Source organism: Calidris pugnax, unplaced genomic scaffold (assembly GCF_001431845.1).
Source record: "Calidris pugnax isolate Ruff unplaced genomic scaffold, ASM143184v1 scaffold42, whole genome shotgun sequence".
In the NCBI taxonomy this organism is placed as follows: Eukaryota; Metazoa; Chordata; class Aves; order Charadriiformes; family Scolopacidae; genus Calidris; species Calidris pugnax.
Genome location: NW_015090920.1, coordinates 15,042,198 through 15,059,098, shown reverse-complemented (window position 1 = coordinate 15,059,098; position 16,901 = coordinate 15,042,198). Strand labels below are relative to the sequence as shown.

The following is a 16,901-nucleotide window of genomic DNA, read 5'->3' as shown; positions in this document are numbered from 1 at the left end:
GGGGCAACAAGCCAAGTCTGCACATTTTCCTTAGGAACTGGAATAAAACCCAAAATTGCTGTCTAGCAGATAAATAGTGAGACTCAATATCTGCAGAACCATAAGTAATACATCCTATTTCCCTGTGGACCATAGAGAAGATAACTACATACTACCCTGCTAAAATAAAACTCCTAATTCAAACTACAGAGGTCTGTTGGATTGGAAGTTATCCATCCTGATAAAGAACAACATCTGGTTTTTTCCAACATATTTTTTAAAAAAAACCTTAAGAATTTACAAGTAATAAAACAAAGTTAAAGAAAAATCAAAGACTGCAAAACCAAGTGCTGAAAGTCTGTGCAACTTTCATTAGGTTTTTCTCTGCATATATTTTATGAGGAGTTTTTGAAGACAGAATCAAATGCTACAACTTTCATGAAATCCCTGGTTTTTTCCCAGCAAACAGTGCTCTGAAAGTCAATTAGTGCAGCAAACAAAAAGGAAATGCTTTCTGCAGACCTTTGTTGCAGAACTTAGAAGCTGCTCAATGGAAGAGGCAGGAGCTGAAGAATAAAATGATCCTATAGATAAATGATGCAGATAAATGCTGCACTTCAGAACTAGTTTTATCCCTGCTACAGATACAATCCTTTGGAGATGACACAAAATTTGGGTAACTGTTTTAAGACCACAGAATACTGCCAATCTGCAAAAACACTTTGCAGGTGAACTAGGGATATTTTCAGAATGCAAAGGGCTATTAGAGATGGTAAAATGAGAAAAGGAACTAATAAGGTTAGTGCATCCAAATGAGTGCCAAAAATGGGTGGCTACATTAGTCTTCTTTCTATGACTCAGGTCATCCAAATAGAAAATACCATTATCTTCTCAGTCTGTTGTGAAATTTAATTATTTTTAAAGAACTGAATCAAAAATTGACATTTTTAAAATGTTAACAGTCCATGTCTTAAAATTAACTCGATACAGTTTGTGGTCATCCTCTTTTAATGCCTATACCTACACCTATGGAGTTCCAGCAGAGCAAGCAACTGACAAAGCTGGAATAAACTAGAGGCAGTTGGGGCAACACCAGGAACCTAGCGGTTCAGGGCACACAGCTGTCACTCTTGTATCTTTTCTAAACAAAGATTTTTATCCCTTGAAGTTGTATCATGACCCAAGTGCATCTCATAGTCTTCTGTCACCTCTCTACTCTCTTACTCCTTTACAGGTAAAGGCAAAACCCCAATCCAATCAAGAACCAAGAACAAGTTTGTAGTATTCAGTAGACAAAACCACATAGGACTAATATTCAGCTAGTCCTTACCTCATTCGGTGGAACAGTAGCAAAAGGCTGGATGACAGCTGCCAGTGGAATGCGAGCCTGTTTGGCCATATCTGAAGATGATGGGAAGCAGTAGGTAGTACATCGGATATAACGAGGGCTGGCATGGCCTAAAACACCCAACATAGCATGCAGAATGAAAGACTGTTAAAAGCAACCCACCTGTCCCAAACACAAACCAGAAAAATCAAAACAACATAAAGCAACAAGTGCATATGCCAAGTTAAACACGTTGCTTCTTTTCCTCCTATGCAAACTTCTGCCCATCTCTCCTCTTTGTCAGCTCATTGCCCCTCCCTGTGGGTAAACCTTTCCTTGCTGTTTGACTTTAAAGCAGAGATTTAAACATATCAAGAAAAACACCACAATTATTTGCAATAAGAATCTCAATAGAGATTAGTTTGAAACATACAGTTTCTAAGACCATAAAATAAAATAATATAGATGAAATCCCCAGTGGAAATGTCAATGCTGTATATAATGAAATGCTGCAGACTGATACCTACTGTTATGACCACCCTAATGAGCCAGCTCTGATTCAGAAACTAGTACACCTGTGTTTAATCACCATGTTCATTTAGCTTGCAAAACAGTGCGCTAAAATCACCACACCACTTCTTGGAGCACACTTAGCTCAGTTCCCTCAATGCAAAATTGCTGTGCGCTGCAGATGAGCACTGAAAGACAACAGGAGTTCAGAAATTGGCTTACTTATGCTCCTTTTTTAACCACCAAGCTGCACTTATGCTCAGTTTCCTGAAAGGAATTTCTTTGTTCATCAGAACTGCATTACTCCTTTCTCAGATAATGCCAAAAAGTCTTGATATGCTTGTATATTTTATATAGTTTATCCAAGCACTGCTAAGTGAATGCTGGACTCAATACCATCAATTTAATCTGTATTAAAATACCAAGTTTGCTGTCAAGAGCAGCACATGGAATATTGTACTTTCAGGCTCTAGGCAGAGGCAAAGACAGATACACTGGCCAAAGGAAAAAAATTAAGTAGACAGCTTGTATGCTGCCCCTATTGCTTGAATAGAATTTTCCAAAATTCATATCTTAAAACATAACAGTGTTAGTCTCATTGCTTCTTCTAGCAATTTTAAATTGCTTTAAAATTTCAGAAGAATCCAAAACGTTCAATTGAAATTTAAAACATCGAAAAAATTTAAGTTAAAAGTTGTCTCAACAATCCATATTAATTTTAAGGTCAGGAAGGGTATAGGAGGTGCTAACCCAAAGTATAAAAATTTAACTCTCACTTCTCCCCGCAACCTCCCTTTTTTTTTTTTCTTTAAAGAGAGTTTCCTATTTCATGTCCAATTTAGAGTAAGTAAGGAGCATCATTTTCAGATGAGAAATTTGAGGATTTAGTCTTTTTCTTTTTTTTTTTTTTTCTATTTCATGTAGAAAGACTCCCAAATCAGTAAGAAGGACAGTTACCTTGGTCTTGGATTACGCAGTCTGTGGTAACAAGAGGAGGAACCTGTCCTCTTGTGTTTGTAGCGTAGATCTGCCCTCCCCTAGAAGCCTTATCATTTTCAATTACTTGAATCTGATGAATAAGAAGCAAGAACAGTATGAGAAAGGTAAGCCATGCATTTAATTACATTCACAGTTATGCTAAGATCCACATCAAGTAACACTATTGACATTATCTTACACAGAGGTGCTATAAACCCATCGTAATCATAGAATCATAGAATTGTCTAGGTTGGAAGAGACCCTTGGGATCATCGAGTCCAACCATCTACCCTACTCTACAAAGTCATCCCCTACACCATGCCCCTTAGTAATACAGGCTTCTGAGACACAACTAGAAAAACTATACACACAGCTGAACAGTATAACTCATTTACAACTGCAGCTGACTGTTGGAACTCAGGGGTAACACTACATGTCAGGGTGGATAAGACCTATATACAGTAAACAAATCAGTTTTTAGAGTAAGTATTTTGACAGCTAGGAGGACAGACCTTTTCAAGAGAGGCTAGCCAGGAGAGCGGGTGCTGTAATAAAGCCTTTGTTAGTGATTTTGGCCTTCCATTCTCCCAGATAAAAACTGAAGTGCAAGATTGCATCACCTTACTCAGATGCCACATAACGCAAATTATCTTTTGTATAACCATAGTTATACATAGTTCTTCATAAATGAACGTACAGGTAATTGATCAGATTGCAACAGTTGGAGGGGTTAGCCCTCATTCCTCCCAACTAGGCTCCACGCACAGGGTAGCCAAGAAATAAACAATAACCTACATAATATATGATCTTGCTAGCTGAGCTATATTTCAGAACTGCCATTTAGAAAGCAGCAATTTAAACTCCTAAGAAAATGGCCTCCTTGCTGGCCATTAGGTAGTATCTCAGCATTGGAGCTCAGCGTTCTCATTCTTTAGGTCAGACTACCATGTTGTGAGCTTCCTCCTAGAACGAAAGTAAAGGAGAGCAGTCACAGAAAACTTTTATTAAAGTGAGGTAGCTCTGATCATGCACAGATTTACCGTGGTTGAAGCCTAGTTTATAGCAATTTACAGTGTAATGTCAAGAAATGCTCATGAAGCTGGCTTTACTACTAAACAAATTCCTCTCCCTTGCACTTCCTCCCCTGCCATTTCTGCACAGTCCCTCATCACTGTTTAAGTTTGATACTTTTCAGGATATAAATGAAGTTATTTAAAGCTGTATTTTGTTTCACTCCATAAACCAGATCATTGAGATGATACCATTACTCCTCCTCTTCCCTCAAAAAAGGTATCTTTTCAGGAATCTGGTTTAGAGTGTAGCTGAACAGCTGTGAGACGCAAAAGGAATGAGACAATGAATTTCTGAAACTGGCTTTGCCACTGCTGCTAGTATCACATGGAACTGTAGCTTTACACTGCACATGAATTTCTAATAATAGCTAGGGAAGTTCAGAAGCCTCTGTCGGAAAGCAAACAGAGACAAAAAACAAAATTAGTTACATAGAGTCTATTGATCATTGTCCAAGAGGTATTTCCTAACACACTGGAAATAATCTGAAGCCTGTAACTTTTATTTTTCTCAATAAATTTTTTGTATTGCAATTTAAATATACAATACATTCCTCAGAGAGCTTGTTATATCTTCTGCTTGATTACTTTTCCCTGCCTCCTTGGCTTGTACGCTTATTGCTAACTCTTGTATTAGAAGGAAAAAGGTTTTGCTATAAAAAGGTCCACTGGATGAAGAAAGCAAACCACTTTCAGACTTAGCTCTGCAAAGGATCAATGCGCCATGGCATTCTGCAGTTAACTGACCTAAATATATCATTGTTCGTGGAAATAATTGTTGACAAAGCCCAGATGCTAGTTTTCATAGAAGTTGTCAGAGCACGTATCAACCTCTAACATATGTAAGAAAATATAAATCAACAACGGCTACAGATAAGAAGTAAATTTATCTGGCAACACTACTGTAATTATATAATGTAAATATAACAAGAGAAATACACATGGTCATACTTATTCCTCATTCTGATTTAGCTTTTTGCCCTTTACAGACGTTGACCCAGATCATGTTTCTTTTAAACATGTCATTTTGATCCTCTCTGTGCTGCTTAAACAAACCTTTTAACCTATTTTAACATCGCTGTCATAGTCAAGGCTGTTTATTCTACATGTGTAATTGAAACAAGACATCAGTCCATGCTTTCATGCCAGACCTCCTTCTCCACCTTCACTTTTTCCGTTTTTTTTTTTAATTAGACAAGACTATTTTGTCCATCTTATGTAAAAAGCACCATACTGAAACACTATGAACGATTGATCAATTAAAGGAATTTGTTAATTAGGCACTCCAGGTTTTTTCACTAGGGTTTTCAGTTATATTTAACTTGAAAACTGCTTTTAAGCGGAGGCAATTGCAATACATTAACCTCTAAGTGACTATCAACAAGCATTTTTTGAAAATTTTGTGGATTTTACATCAAAACCATCACTGGATAAAACCAATTAGTATTTTCTATAAAGGCAAAAGAATAGCCCAATTTAAGGAAGCAGGGCTGTTCTCTACTAGACAGTGTCAGGTTTTACACAAATGCTTTTCCCTCATCTCAGTGAAACACAGATTCTTTCCCGTACAGCAATACTGCCTCAGCAGAGAAGCGGAAGAGTCCTTCACCCAGGCTAGCTTACAGTGTGTGGTTAATACATTTTTTTTAAGTAGAAAGTCCTAGGTCAAAGCTGCAGGATGCAGCCTGCTTCAAGAATCCCGATTCTCCAAGGACCTTTTGACCTGTTCATATGATTGCCAGAACCAGTATAAGTGTGTGCATCAGAATGTCTTTTCCCCATGAGCTCAGCACATTTTCTCCCTCTATTTCAATCAGCTCTTCTCAATAAAGAAGTTAAATGCAACCTGCATCTGACTAGCTATTCCTTTGGGAAACAATTAACCTGCTTTAATAAAGAAAGATGGACACAACCATAACCTTGTTTTCTCTAACACCTTTCTAAGAAGAGGAGACACTGTCCCACCAGTGCATGTTTGGGTGTGCTTCAACAGCTGAGCCTTTTCAACTTGTATGAAGCTTATTAAGTATAATATTTAAGTATATTCCAAGCTACTGAAATCTTCACAAGCCTGCAGCAACTGGAGGGGTGCTCAGGTAAAAAATTCTAGTTGCCTGGGAAACTCCTGAAATCAAACAGTGAGGTAGCTTTTGAACATGGGACTTCTCAGCATTTCCAGGATTGCGGTTTTAGAGTCCATATACCTTTATTTTGCACAAATCCTACTTAGGCATCTATCTGTTGCTAAATTTAAGCCTTCACTTTCCAGAATGAAAAGGAAAGGTGATAAACTGCAGTGAACATAAGTAATCCTTCAGTACTGCTCACTGTCATACTAAGAATCCTGTTGAGAATTCCTATTAAAGCATTTGGAGTCATGGGTATTTCCCACGTTAGGTAAAATTATGAAGCCTCTTCAGTATTAAAATTTATGTTATGCACCAATTTATCCAAATCTGACAGCACAGAGTACAAAATTGTATGTAATTAAGAAACTGCAAAAACTGGAAGGTAACTTGTGAATCAAGCCATGTAAATGCAATTTTCTGTTACAAAAAAACCCCCACCAACTAAAATAAATACAATATTAGCACTGTCATTCCTTTACAACAGTAAATTTCTAGTGCATTTAAGATAAAAAAAATTAGTGCTACATCACTTACTGGGCTTGGAATAGAGTCAGGATCAAGTTTCTTCTGCTGCGGACCTGCGAGTTGTGCCGGACCCCCAGGAAAAGCACCAGGATAAGACAGCTGAGATCCTGCCATCTGAGGACCGTAGTTTGCTGTAGAGTTACAAATGACAATTCCTTTGAAGTATTTAAGTTGCTTTATCAATTTTTAGCATCAAATTTTGACATACAATTCATTCTTACTCAGCTAAATATAGCTTTTCCTTCCCTTCTGTTTTCATCAAGTAAAAGAGATGGATTACTTTAGTCCACACAGCCTGTGTTTTAAAGTTAAGCCAGGTGTGACAACTTTGGCTCCAAAGTTTTCAGGTATATGTCAAGTAGGACAGTTAGTAGAGATTACCACAACTACTCAAACTAGGCCATTACATCAGTGAGAATCTCTCCCCTAACATCAGTCAATGCAACTGATCCCATTAGCTGGGTTTCTAGTTGTCAAAATAACTGTTTTACTCACCTGTGTCAGGTGAAATAATTGTATTCAGTTACAATTCTTTACTGCTATAGTAAAGCATTTTTGAGTGCTGCTTATGACAGACAGCACTCTATACCTTTACAGAGTATAAGAAAAACTCCTCTCTCTATAATAACCAAATAATTCTATTCCTTATCCAAATTAATGTAATTTTTCTTGTTGCAGTCTCAACAGAGTGCTACACTTTTGAGCAAAAGCATAACCTGCCTTGAAGGTACTGACTGACAATGTCAACATTTCCATTCCACAAAAAGAGGATTAAATTTTCATTTTTCCAAGTTAGCAGAAAGAACATCAACCAGGAATGATTACAGTTCCACCATTGATTCTCCATGCATGTTTTGTTTTCAATTACTTAACCAAGATCCTTCCTTACCTGGCTGAGGATGATATCCAGGCCCTGGAGGCTGTCCTGAAAGTTGTTGCAAGTTAGAAGTCGGGGGGACAGGTCCAGGGATTCCATCTTGTCTGGCCATAGGAGGCAACGATGGTTGAGCACAAAGGCCATTCATGTTATTTGCTGGTGGAGGAACCTGTGATCCAGGTGGTAAAGTGATTTGCTGCTGGGTTGGTGGTGGTAGTTGTAGACCCTGAAAAGATGTTGGAGGCCCAGAAGACATGCGAGAGCTCGGAGTAGTGCCAGGACCTGAGCAAGAAATTATGTCAGTTGAGTCAAAAATGATAACCTAATAGGTATGTGGGAGGTTCTACTTCTGCTCAATACATTTACAACCTATTTGCAATATTGTATCCCATACTGACAATGCTGCATTAGGGGGATCCTGAATGCCTGCTCACATAACAAATCTGACCTCAAAATTTAAGTCTGAACTGATTCAGACATTAAATTTTATTTCTTTTGGCTCTATTTTCAATAAAACCCTGCAGCTGGGGTGGATGAGAAAAGAGAGAGGGAAGCCAACCTTTGACAATTCTTGATTAAAATACACATAAATCACTATTTGCTTTTGAAATAATATTTTATCTTATAATGTGAAACAACATTTTTTTTTTAATAACCAATTTCTCTTATGTGGTATGTTTTTGTTAGTCTGCTATTCGCATTTCACCATGATGGGTTTGACGGAAAATAAATCTACTAATTTTATCTGGTTTACAACCATCTTCTGTTTTTGATGCAAAAAGATGAATTGGCAATTACGTTGTACATACTAGTGGGGAACAGTTTGTTGTTTATAAGATCCAGATTCCAATTAGAATTAAGAGGACCCTTTGAGACTTATTACTTCACAAAACTTACATTTTTTTAGTCAAGCTTCTCCCCAAAGACAAAGCAAAATAATTTTCAAGAAAGTTAAAAAAATAACCAAAATTAGGTTTGAAGCAAAAGGACCAATGTGTTAATATACGATTATTGAAATGCATCTTCTGTTAGACACATTGAAAAAAAAAAATTCACATGCAAAACGGGAGCTCAGGTTCTCATCTGGTACAAACAAACATCACTCCAGTAGCTTTACAAGCTGTGAATTTCAGCACTCTGTCAAGCTACACCAACTTAGACTTACAGCTAAGGAAAGAAGAACAAAACACAACACAGAGGCAGAGTTGTAAAGAATCAGTGATCTGAAGGGTACCCCTGCCTTCCAATGTGTAACAAGATAAGGAAGATTATTTTTTACAGAATTATTGCTGAAGGCAATATAATGAAAGCAGGAAAGAAAGAAAAATTGCTCTAAATAATATGAGTTGCTATTCATTAAATGCTCTAGAGGGGCTGGGTCACACCTCATCCTGCATAAAAAGGTCTGAGTTAATTGTGCACTTGCAGTTCAGTATCTCAATGCTGAATTTGAGTCTAAATCAATTTTTCTAAGGTGAATAAGGTGTAAGTTTTCACAAGCAATTGTACAAACAGAGGGTCAGACCTATGGTAGTTATGCAGGTTTCATTCAAGTCAAATCAGCAAATCATAAAGCCAGTGTGGGAACAGTGATATCGTATCAGTGCAGCCTGAACTGTTTACACATCTTACAAAGATAACCACTAGAGTGATCCTCATTTTAAAAAATTCATCCTCCTAAACACACTGCCTCAGCAAAACAAGGTGCTAACTGAATTCCACTCCATTTAAATGAAATGGTAAATTTCCCCAGGAAATACTCAGGACACACAGATACAACAAACCAGAAAATCAGTGGTGAGAAGTAATTTACATGTAAGAATTGCATGATCACATCTTTAGCTCATGGCTCACGTTTGAGATGTTTTAACCTCAAAATAAACGGAAATAAAATTAAATGAAAAAATAAACTACAAGATTTGGACAAAAAAGAATAAGATAGTTTCAAAACAGAGAGAAACTCTAAAAAGGTGAGAAAAATGAAACCCTGTCTGCATATTATTGGCTAATGCCTTGGCTGTTACTGACAAGCAACAAGTAATCAACAAGTAATTTGAGAAGTGCCTGAGAAGATAGCTGGCTTTTACAGAAGCTTCATCAAACATCAATTCAGAATTATCCCAAGAATATTGATTTAAGGAATACGACAGAAAAAAAAATCTTACAACTTCGGCAAATGATAGTGGTCAAAGATCTCATTTTCTGTTTATATAGAAGTTTATAATAAGTTTCTAATTTTGATAGTCTTAATAGCTTTAACTGGGAAAAAGTTAATCAGATCAGCTTAAACTAATTACCATAGCTATTTATCTGCATGCTGCTGAGCTGGTTAGCAAGTTGTGCTGTAGATGAAGTGGGCGCAGTATTTGGGTAGGCTGGCTGTGACTGATGACTGTAGGGAGGATAGGAAGGTCCTGTACTGCTTGGAGGTGGAGGGCCTTGAAACCTATAGGGAAAAATTAGTGCAGTTATGCAAAAAATTACATCAACCAATCATAATTCTAGAAGGTCTCATACCTTTTCAAGGGTAGCACTGAAATAATTAATTAGGGCACACAAACTCTCTTAAGAGAGTTTGCTCACATTCTCTTAGAAAACGTATACTTGCATTAAAATAGTCATGAAGCAAAGAGAAAATGCTTAAAAAAAAAAAGTACATGCTTGCTTGCACTAAGAGAGTTTGCTCACATTCTCTTAGAAAACGTATACTTGCATTAAAATAGTCATGAAGCAAAGAGAAAATGCTTAAAAAAAGTACATGCTTGCTTGCATACTTGTTAGAAACAAGGAGAGAGTATGCCATGGCGAAGATAGGGTGGAAAAACTATATGAAAGTTTGAAGATTAAGAAAACACAGGCTTCTGAACACATTGCATCACTCTATCCTGTTTCCACACTTATAAAGGAAGGTTCCCGACTGGGGATGGGGGAAGAAGATTAGGAGAAAAATCTGTGAAGAGAGGAAAATGAAGTGAGAAACTATTAAGGAGTTTTCTGTAGGAAAAAAGAGGGAAAAAAAAAAAAAAAAGAGGAAAAAAGAAGCAGGTAGGGAAAAGTTGCTTCATGATTATAAGATACAGAAAAACATGAATGCAAGAAAAACAACTACAGAAAAGAAAGAGGTAACGTGTATTTTATAAAGACATTTTTTACCACACTATCTCACTCTGGAAAAACAAGACATCAGGCTATCTCCCAAAGATCTACACTGATTTTCCTAGGACCACTTCTAAAACTGAGGAGGGGCCTAGCTATATCAAGGGAAGTAGAATTCACTTTCCTTGGAATTTTGATGTGGAAACTTCCCAGCCTAGAAAAGCAGTTCTCAGTAATTTGGGAATAAAATAAGATCAGGTAAAAAACAGTAGAGATGCAGCTGTCAGGGCAATGACAGGAGGCTAGGAAAGAGAATCAGTGTTTTGCTGGGTTGGTCACGTCAACTTGAGTCTGTTCGCCTTGCTGCTGCATCTTCAGGACAACAACCACTTCTCCCTATGCATTAATACACTGTCTTTTACAATTGATTGCCAGTCTTTTTGGGTCCTCCCTTACATAGTGAAAACACACAGACAACAAACAGATTTACCTATTTTGATGCCTAATAAAATACATACATGACTTTATTTGAACACAAATAACTATGCAACAACTAAAAAGCATAGAAGCAGATTAAAACTAAAGAAGTAAAACAAGAATGTTTTTAAACAGTGTCAAACTCACCAAAACAGCTATAATTTCACCCCTCCTGGGAGGTGAGCAAAATAATTAACATTTGACAGAATAAAATAAAAGAGCAAAGCATATTTATCCACTTATAACTACCTGTAATATAACCACTGTGTAAAGCTTGGCTATCGCCTTGTATGATCATTTTTCTGAGATTTCTTTTACAGCTTCCACCTGTCCCTATTTTCACCCTCCCCTACTCCTGTCTCCTTCACTTCTTCCTGTGAGCTCTGGAGACAGGAAAATAGCACTTCAAATAAATTCTTCACAGTCAATCTCAGATCGAAGAAAAAGTGTAGCAGTCATTCATCTGAGGAGCGAGAGTAAGACTGTCTTATAAAATGTCTTTAAAGTATCCTATGGAGCCTTGGCTATGATCTCACAACAAGGAAGCAAAGACATCCTAACAAGGCGGAGACAGAAGTACAGAGACATGCACTAGCTTCTAGTCAAAACTTGCTCCCAACTATTAATTTTTAAAAAACAACTTCTTGGTACCTCACAACAAAGAAGAATTAAGACATCAGAAAGTAAACAAAAAAAAACCAATGTTAATTCTATATCAAACAGCACTTAAAACACCTTACTGATGCTTTGAAGAAATAATAATTACAAATAAAACAAACAATTCATGATAAAGACCCGACTTGCTGTAAAACGGAACTTAATGAGACTAAGAACGCACTGATCTGGCAGTTTAACACCACACAGGGAAATGAACTAAAATATCCAATTCAGAATTGGAGTAAGTCAGAAATGCTGAAGATAAAATGGATGCCATACTTAAATGTCAGTGAAGCAGCCAAAGAGAGGTAACAGAGGTCAAACAGATTAGATCTCATGTACTAATTCTTGTCACCTGTGTGGCTGTTGCCCTGGTGCACTGGGCCCATTTTGGAAGCTGTTCTGGTTGAATTGATGTGTACCAGGTGGTGGAGGCCCAACAGGAGCTGACGTTCCAAAAGGCACAGTTGATTTTGACACACCTGCAAAAAATGAAGTACTTCTATCTAAGAACCCTGTAAGAAAGCACAAGATCAGCAAGAAATACAAGTGTACACCCCTGCTCTAGCAATAAGAATACCGGCTCTAGGTTACCCTGCTTGAGCAGGGGAGTAGAACCAGATGACTTCCAGAGGTCCCCTCCACCCTCAGTCATTCTGTGATTTCATAAGCAAGGAAAGATTTTTCATCAGGTATAGAAGCACGTATGAAAAAGAACAGACAGTAAAAAGGAAGCAAATAGTAGCTGGTAACTTTCCAGAAAAAGAACTCAAGAGGAACAGTAAGAAAGAAGTAAGAATGAATAGATCCTGCAATTCAATTTGGGATACTGGCAATTCCCTATCACCTAGTTATCTTTATAGATAGAAGCAAGAGGTCCCTTTGATTTTAGAAAGAAACAGTCAGAAAGAAAACCTGGAACAACCTTTAAAAAAAAAAAAATAAAGGCATCCACATGTAGAACCTGCAAAGCTATGCTAAAAATGGTTCTTAATTCAGATCTAGAACAGTGACTGTGAAGAGACTGTAATTTATGTAAACAGCAGTGCTGAACAAACAGCTCTTCAACCTGTATTTCTTGAATTATTTTCCTTTAAATTACTCTAACATCAAAAGTTTGTTGGTACCAAAACTGGTATTTTTCATAAGTGTTCTAATAAGCCAATTACCAGAAGTAGTTCTATCTCCTGATTGTATTCAGCACTGGATTAAGGTAACACAACACCTGCTGTCTTTAAGAAGTTTTAGAGAAACTGGGTAACGCAATTTCTTTTTTCTGTTTTCATGATAATGCAAAAATCAAGGATATCCAGAATATTTAAAAAAACTCAATACACTCAGATGCTTAGTTCTGCCATTACTCTACTCCACCATCTCAAATACTAAGTTTAATGTAACTTATCATAATCTAAATGTTATTAAAAATTGTAACGAACACTTTTTTAAGACGCTTTACAGACTACTTCAGACATTTTTCCCTGTGAAATCAGGCAAAATATTGAGATGGTCTCTCTTCCTGTCCCCCTATTTTGGTCATGTATATTAGTAGACTTACAGAGGGAAGACGAAACCTTATTCTTTGGATATTTTCTGCAGCTCCAATTCACTAGTCTAGCATGCCCACTTTGACTCTACTGAAATTAGACCAGCATGACTTGCATACAGCCAAACTGCCTTAAATTCCATGGTCTCAAATGATTTATTATTATTTTTAGGCTTAAGACACCATATACTTATATAATATACTTCTTAAAAGATCTGAAGCCACTTATCAGTAAGTTCAAACTAATGAAAAGCAAAGGAGAGGCAAAGATGGTCATGTTTATCTGCTGCACGTCAATTACATTAGCTGTAGCTGATTATGCTGATAGAAATAAAGCAAATATCCCCCTTGCTTATACCCAAATGCCCTTCCTCATAGAAAGCAACTGTCTCCTGAGTGGTTAGAAAGCAGATAGGCTTGACTTACCACTCATTATCCAAATACACCACCCAGTAAGCAAGCTTAATCAGGAAAACACCAACTCATACTCATAGGCAAGTTTGTGCTCAGCAGGGGTCCTACTGTGAAGAATACAATCCATTTCTGAGAGCTTGCTTGCCATTAACATGAGTTGAGAAACAGTCCTCTATTCCCAGAAATCACCCCTTTCATATTTGTCTGTGTTAGGTATTACTCATAATACAGCATTAGCACTGATGCTTATTGCTTCCTGGACAATGGCATTGACTCAGGAAGGTCAGGTACCCATCTTGCATCAATGTCTGAGCATCAGCAGTAACACAAACAAAGCTAGTACAGGATCCTGTTGCAGTAGCAGTGTAAAACTGAGCATTTTGTGCTGACATTTGTAAGAAAGAGTAAAATGCCATCATAGAAAGACAGACTCTAAAAACACAATTTAAGCCAATTTCATACTTGGTGGAGGTGCTGAGTATGAGGAGTTAGGGTCCCCGTAATGCCCGTAATGAAGTGAAGAATTAGGTGGTCCAAAACCTGCAGAAAAGCCTCCTATTCCTGGCTGGGATTGGGAATACGGAGGAGCCGCAACATAGCCTTGTTGACTCATGATGGCAATATTCTCATTCCAAGTATCAGGTCCTCTTTAAGAATCTGCATAAGAGAAAGTGACAGCTGTTACTAATCTTCATTCTTTGTGTGTTTTAAAAGGTTGTGAACTGTGTTCCCAAAAAGCCACACCTGAGGGCAAAAAACAACCTTGTTGTCCTTGCCATTACCAGGCAACTTTTCCCTACACTCCCACATCTTGATTCTGTTGTTGTTAAAGAGGAGGGAACCCTCCCCCCCCCCAAAAAAAAAACCAACAAAAAAAACCCCAGAATTTGATTAAAAGCAATCCAGAAAAAGTTTTCTAATGATGATAGCATTCACAAGACAATTTCTTTCTTGCAGTCAGATTTTGTTGAGCAGGATAAAATAAATTTTTAGGAAACTTTCAGGAAAGAATATCCTGGTAATTGCAATCGTTTAAGATTAGAACTAGAAAAACCGAAGAATTCTGCATTACTAAACCAGATGATTCTATTTCATATGACTAGTTTTCAGATACAGTGCCCTTGTTACCATGAGATTTGAAAAGTTATTGAAGTTGTACGCTTGTAGCCTTGACAGCTAGCTTTCTTTTTCCATGTAAGAGATTTTTATTTTGACTGCATATTGAATTTAACAAAAACAGAATTCCACTAAGTTTCTTGATGCTTAAATGAAAACTGTTCTGAGAAATCCTGAAGATCCAAACCCTGAATGAGAGCCTACTAGTTCTGCAGAGTCCCAAGTACATAGGTCAGGCATCTCCAAAGAACTGAAGATTTAAACTAGCATTTCAGATGTTAAGTGTTCCCTTGAAATAGCTTTCAGTTAATTTCAATTCTTAGGCTTGAGCCATAGAGTGATCTTTGAGTATGCAAACTGGATGACAGTAAATCAGGAGTTGTGCTCCAGAAGGATGCACAAAGGCACCTCAAAATTATACACAGCTTCAAGATCACAACAGACAAATTCATGCTGCTCTGGCATATGTCAGTAGAGAAAAACTAACTCTATCAGAAAACCCATCTCTAGGCTTCTCATATGAAACATACATTTCTGAAAATAACCCACAAGCTTCCACATCAGACAAGAAATCACTCTGAGCTGGGTACAGGGCCTAGTCCTCCTCACACATTGCCCATGTAACCCTCTAAACCACACTCCTCGCTACGCCAGAAGATTTCTCAGTTGTGGCATTAAACAGTTTCAGATAGGTAATCTTCGGGAGTAGTCCTCTATTTCTTAGTTAACAAGGTAAACATGGGAAGAAAAAAAATAATATGTTTAAACAGAGGCTTTGTGCTGCCAGCTGTACTTTCTTCCCTCCCCTGCCCCCATCAGAAGAGACGTGGCAGCGTGAGTCTTCATTGCTCCAAAAGACAGTAAGTCAGCACTAAATTACCTACACACTGGCATAGACATAAATTTTACATATATATATATAAAGGAAGAGATTTTCACTTTGAGGCATCTGCAACAGCCAACACCTTTAGCTACGACAGCATCCAGGGGAAACTACTTCCTCCACAGCTTACTCACTCACACAAAATCTTGCCACGTCAAACTTCCCACAGACAGCATAAACACACAGAGGTTGTGCTGAAGAGAGACAGGAACTCTAACCATAAGCAAAATAATATATGTTTACCGAATATAGTTTCAGATCCTATTGAGCATATTTAATCCCTTCTCAAGTTACGTATATATACAACAGAAATGAAAAGTTTGGAGGCAGCACCCAAAAATATCAATAGGAACTGATCACCCAAGATTTTAGCGACTAGATTCTAACAACAGACATACAGATTACCTCTGGAAATTGCATCAGAAAGACCAGAAGAGCTACTAAACCCAGATCTTTCCCTATGTTTGTTTACTACAATGTCATTACAAAGAAGAACATGAAAATTTCCCCCCCTCCCCGGTCTCTCTTAACTCTAGTTTACCTCACATCCCGTATTCTGAGGAAAAACACTAACACAAGCACTTCTCCATGATTTAATTTACCACAATTACAGAACAGCTTGTCACCTTTTTTTCTTTCAGAGGACTGCTGTATCTATGCAAAGCTCTACTGCACCAATATCCCTATGAAGATGTAAAACTCCACTATGTGCATGAGGAAGTAGGATAACAGGATCAAAAATAGAGGATCACATTCTTGGCTAACTGCAGGAAAACTCTTAACCGTGTATTTCTTCAGAGACCCTGTGTGAGGTAATTTATCACCTCAGAAGAGCTGCTGTCCCTCCCCAAGGCACAATGCAGTCTCAATCTGGCAAACGATCTTTGGGGTGTGTGATGTACCTACACACACACACACAGAACAGAATATAGCTTTCTGATGGATACGTTACATTTTTTGTTGTGTTTTTTTTTTTTTTTCAATAGCACATTTTGGAAGAAGCTGTGAAAGCAGAAGCTTAAATCCACTCCAATTCAGTACAAAACCTGCAAACTGTTAACATGTCCAACCCCTTTCACTAAAAATTTTAAGTCGCTCGAACAGAGCAACAGGTCTCACCCCTCGGCCGGTGCTATCACTAACGGCGTGAGGCAGCACGCCGGCAGCCCCCGTGCCAGCCCCGGTGCCGGCTCCCCGGCTCGGTGCGGCTCCCCCGGCTCCCTTGCCCTCCCCGGCCGCCCCTCCGCCTGCCCCTGCCGGCTTCCCCCCGCCCGACCCCCGCGGCTGCTCACCCCGGCGCTGCCCGGCTGGCGGGGCCCG

The 16,901-nt window shown here is 38.1% G+C and overlaps 1 protein-coding gene across 4 annotated transcripts in view; it reads right to left on the bottom strand.

Annotated features, from left to right (window-relative positions):
* Positions 1–16,901, bottom strand: part of SEC24D (SEC24 homolog D, COPII coat complex component) — a 57,452-nt gene that overhangs the window by 38,441 nt on the left and 2,110 nt on the right. For 2 of the 4 annotated variants that reach the window (XM_014949922.1, XM_014949920.1), the window contains exons 2-8: positions 14,045–14,239; positions 11,981–12,107; positions 9,693–9,841; positions 7,408–7,677; positions 6,528–6,649; positions 2,774–2,885; positions 1,310–1,437 (exon numbers count right to left, since the gene is read on the bottom strand). In XM_014949922.1, the coding sequence (XP_014805408.1) occupies positions 1,310–1,437; positions 2,774–2,885; positions 6,528–6,649; positions 7,408–7,677; positions 9,693–9,841; positions 11,981–12,107; positions 14,045–14,195 (1,059 nt within the window). In that variant the 5' untranslated portion in view covers positions 14,196–14,239. Of the gene's footprint in view, positions 1–1,309; positions 1,438–2,773; positions 2,886–6,527; positions 6,650–7,407; positions 7,678–9,692; positions 9,842–11,980; positions 12,108–14,044; positions 14,240–16,873 lie in introns of all 4 variants that reach the window. The other 2 variants (XM_014949921.1, XM_014949923.1) reach the window with 2 other exon arrangements.